This window comes from Haplochromis burtoni, unplaced genomic scaffold, assembly GCF_018398535.1.
Source record: "Haplochromis burtoni strain Fernald_Lab_line unplaced genomic scaffold, NCSU_Asbu1 Contig_455, whole genome shotgun sequence".
NCBI lineage: Eukaryota > Metazoa > Chordata > Actinopteri > Cichliformes > Cichlidae > Haplochromis > Haplochromis burtoni.
This window is the reverse complement of record NW_024582816.1, coordinates 202,328-204,088: the sequence shown is the minus strand read 5'-3', so window position 1 is coordinate 204,088 and position 1,761 is coordinate 202,328. Positions and strand designations below refer to the sequence as shown.

The 1,761-nt window shown below is 44.9% G+C and overlaps 1 protein-coding gene across 1 annotated transcript in view; it reads left to right on the top strand.

Moving 5' to 3' along the window:
* Window positions 1-359: 359 nt before the first annotated feature.
* The window catches only part of LOC121812176, a 10,770-nt gene continuing 9,368 nt past the window's right edge, over window positions 360-1,761 (top strand). The window contains exons 1-2 of the mRNA XM_042213567.1: window positions 360-774; window positions 967-1,742. Of these exons, the coding sequence (XP_042069501.1) occupies window positions 663-774; window positions 967-1,742 (888 nt within the window). The 5' untranslated portion in view covers window positions 360-662. The remainder of the gene's footprint in view (window positions 775-966; window positions 1,743-1,761) is intronic.

Sequence of the window (1,761 nt, the reverse complement as noted above, 5' to 3'; positions counted from 1 at the left end):
TATTTATATTATGGAAGCAGATTTTTGACATTTTACCTTTTTCCCGTTTTCAGATCAAATAAACACGCACAAAACAAAAGCAAACAGCCAGAACACGAAGCTGGAAAACCCACCGGATCGACAAAAATCAACTCAAAATTCTCCCACACAACAGAACCTCCTCTATTCCTCGCTGGCTCCAAATCTCTCAGTGGAATGATCAGTGGTTCGCTATCTGTCACCATCAAAACGCTCCACAAATCCCGCGAATGATTCATTTCCTTATAAACCATTGAATCAGACACCGAAGCAGTTAGGCTCTAAATGAAGCTTCGGACGTCACTGATCACGTGACTCTGGCCAAACGAATCAAGCTTCGACACAGTCTGAAGCAGTGTGTTCATTTTTTTGACACACGCACCGGAGCGTCAGCTTCAAGCGGACCATCACTAGTCTTTAGCATCAATTCATATGTAAATTAGGTCGTCACCTGAGAATTCTGGAGGGGAGTGGGTGAATGATTGCTGATGTCTAACTGCCAACTGCCTCTTTGTGTGTGCGTGTGTGTGGGGGGGGAGACTTTCTTTTGTGTTGAGGTGGATACAATCTCACTGCATTTAGCCTAATCCTTCATTGCCCTGAAGAATTCTGTGGTGTACGAACCTCCTCTCCAAGGAAAGAAAATGCAGCAGGCCTTGGAAATGATCCTGAGTGAAGTCAACCCTTGTGACTCGGATGGAGAAGACCTAGAAGTTCAGCCGGATTCGGACTCAGAGCTGTCTGATCAGTCTTCCGGTTAGTTTCATTTCATGTTATTTCCTATTTCATTTCAAACAAGTAAGTGGATGTAGTTAGTAAGTAAGATATTTCAGACATTATTCTGATACAGAGGAGGAGATACTGGAATTATAATTAGTATCTATGCATGCATTTGTGATTTTGTTTGACCTTCCCATTGCTCACAATTTGAATTTGTTCACACTGCAGATGAGGAGACTGCTTCTGCACCTAAAAAGAGAGCTTGTTTGGGGACTGAGACAGCGAAAGATGGCACAGTGTGGCGTGAAGAACAGGTGGGGACCTGTCTCCCTTTCACCCCAATAGAAGCGTACGCTGCAGATGGAGAGCCAACGGCTAAGGCCAGGAGAAATATCACGAGTCGCCTTCGGAGCTTCCTGTGTTTCATCACTTTTGACATGCTTCATAGCATTCAAGAATGGACTATTCAACATGCACAGCAAACGGAGCATGTTCATTGGTTCATGGACCTCCCTGAACTAATGGCATTTATTGCAATTGTCATCTTGCGGGGGGTTACCAGGGTTCCATCTCTAAATGACTGCTGGTCAGCAAACCTGGGAAACCCACAGATAATTGGAACTATGGCACGAAACCGCTTCCAAGACATCATGCAACACCTACGCTTTGATGACAAGTCCACCCGCAGTGATCGAGCAAAGACTGATAAGTTCGCTGCAATTTCCAGTGTGTGGGGATCATTTGTCACCAACTGCATCACGTGCTACAACCCTGGTCTACATATCACCGTTGATGAACAGCTTTTCCCATCAAAGACTCGGTGCTGTTTCCTGCAGTATATTGCAAGTAAACCTGACAAGTTTGGGATCAAGTTTTGGGTGGCTTGCGACCTAAAATCCAAGTACATTTGCAATGTCTTCCCATATCTTGGCAAGGACCCCAATCGTCCCACTGGGGAGAGACTTTCTGAAAATGTAGTAATGAGGCTGATGGCTCACTCTCATGTAGCTGGGAAGAAATGTT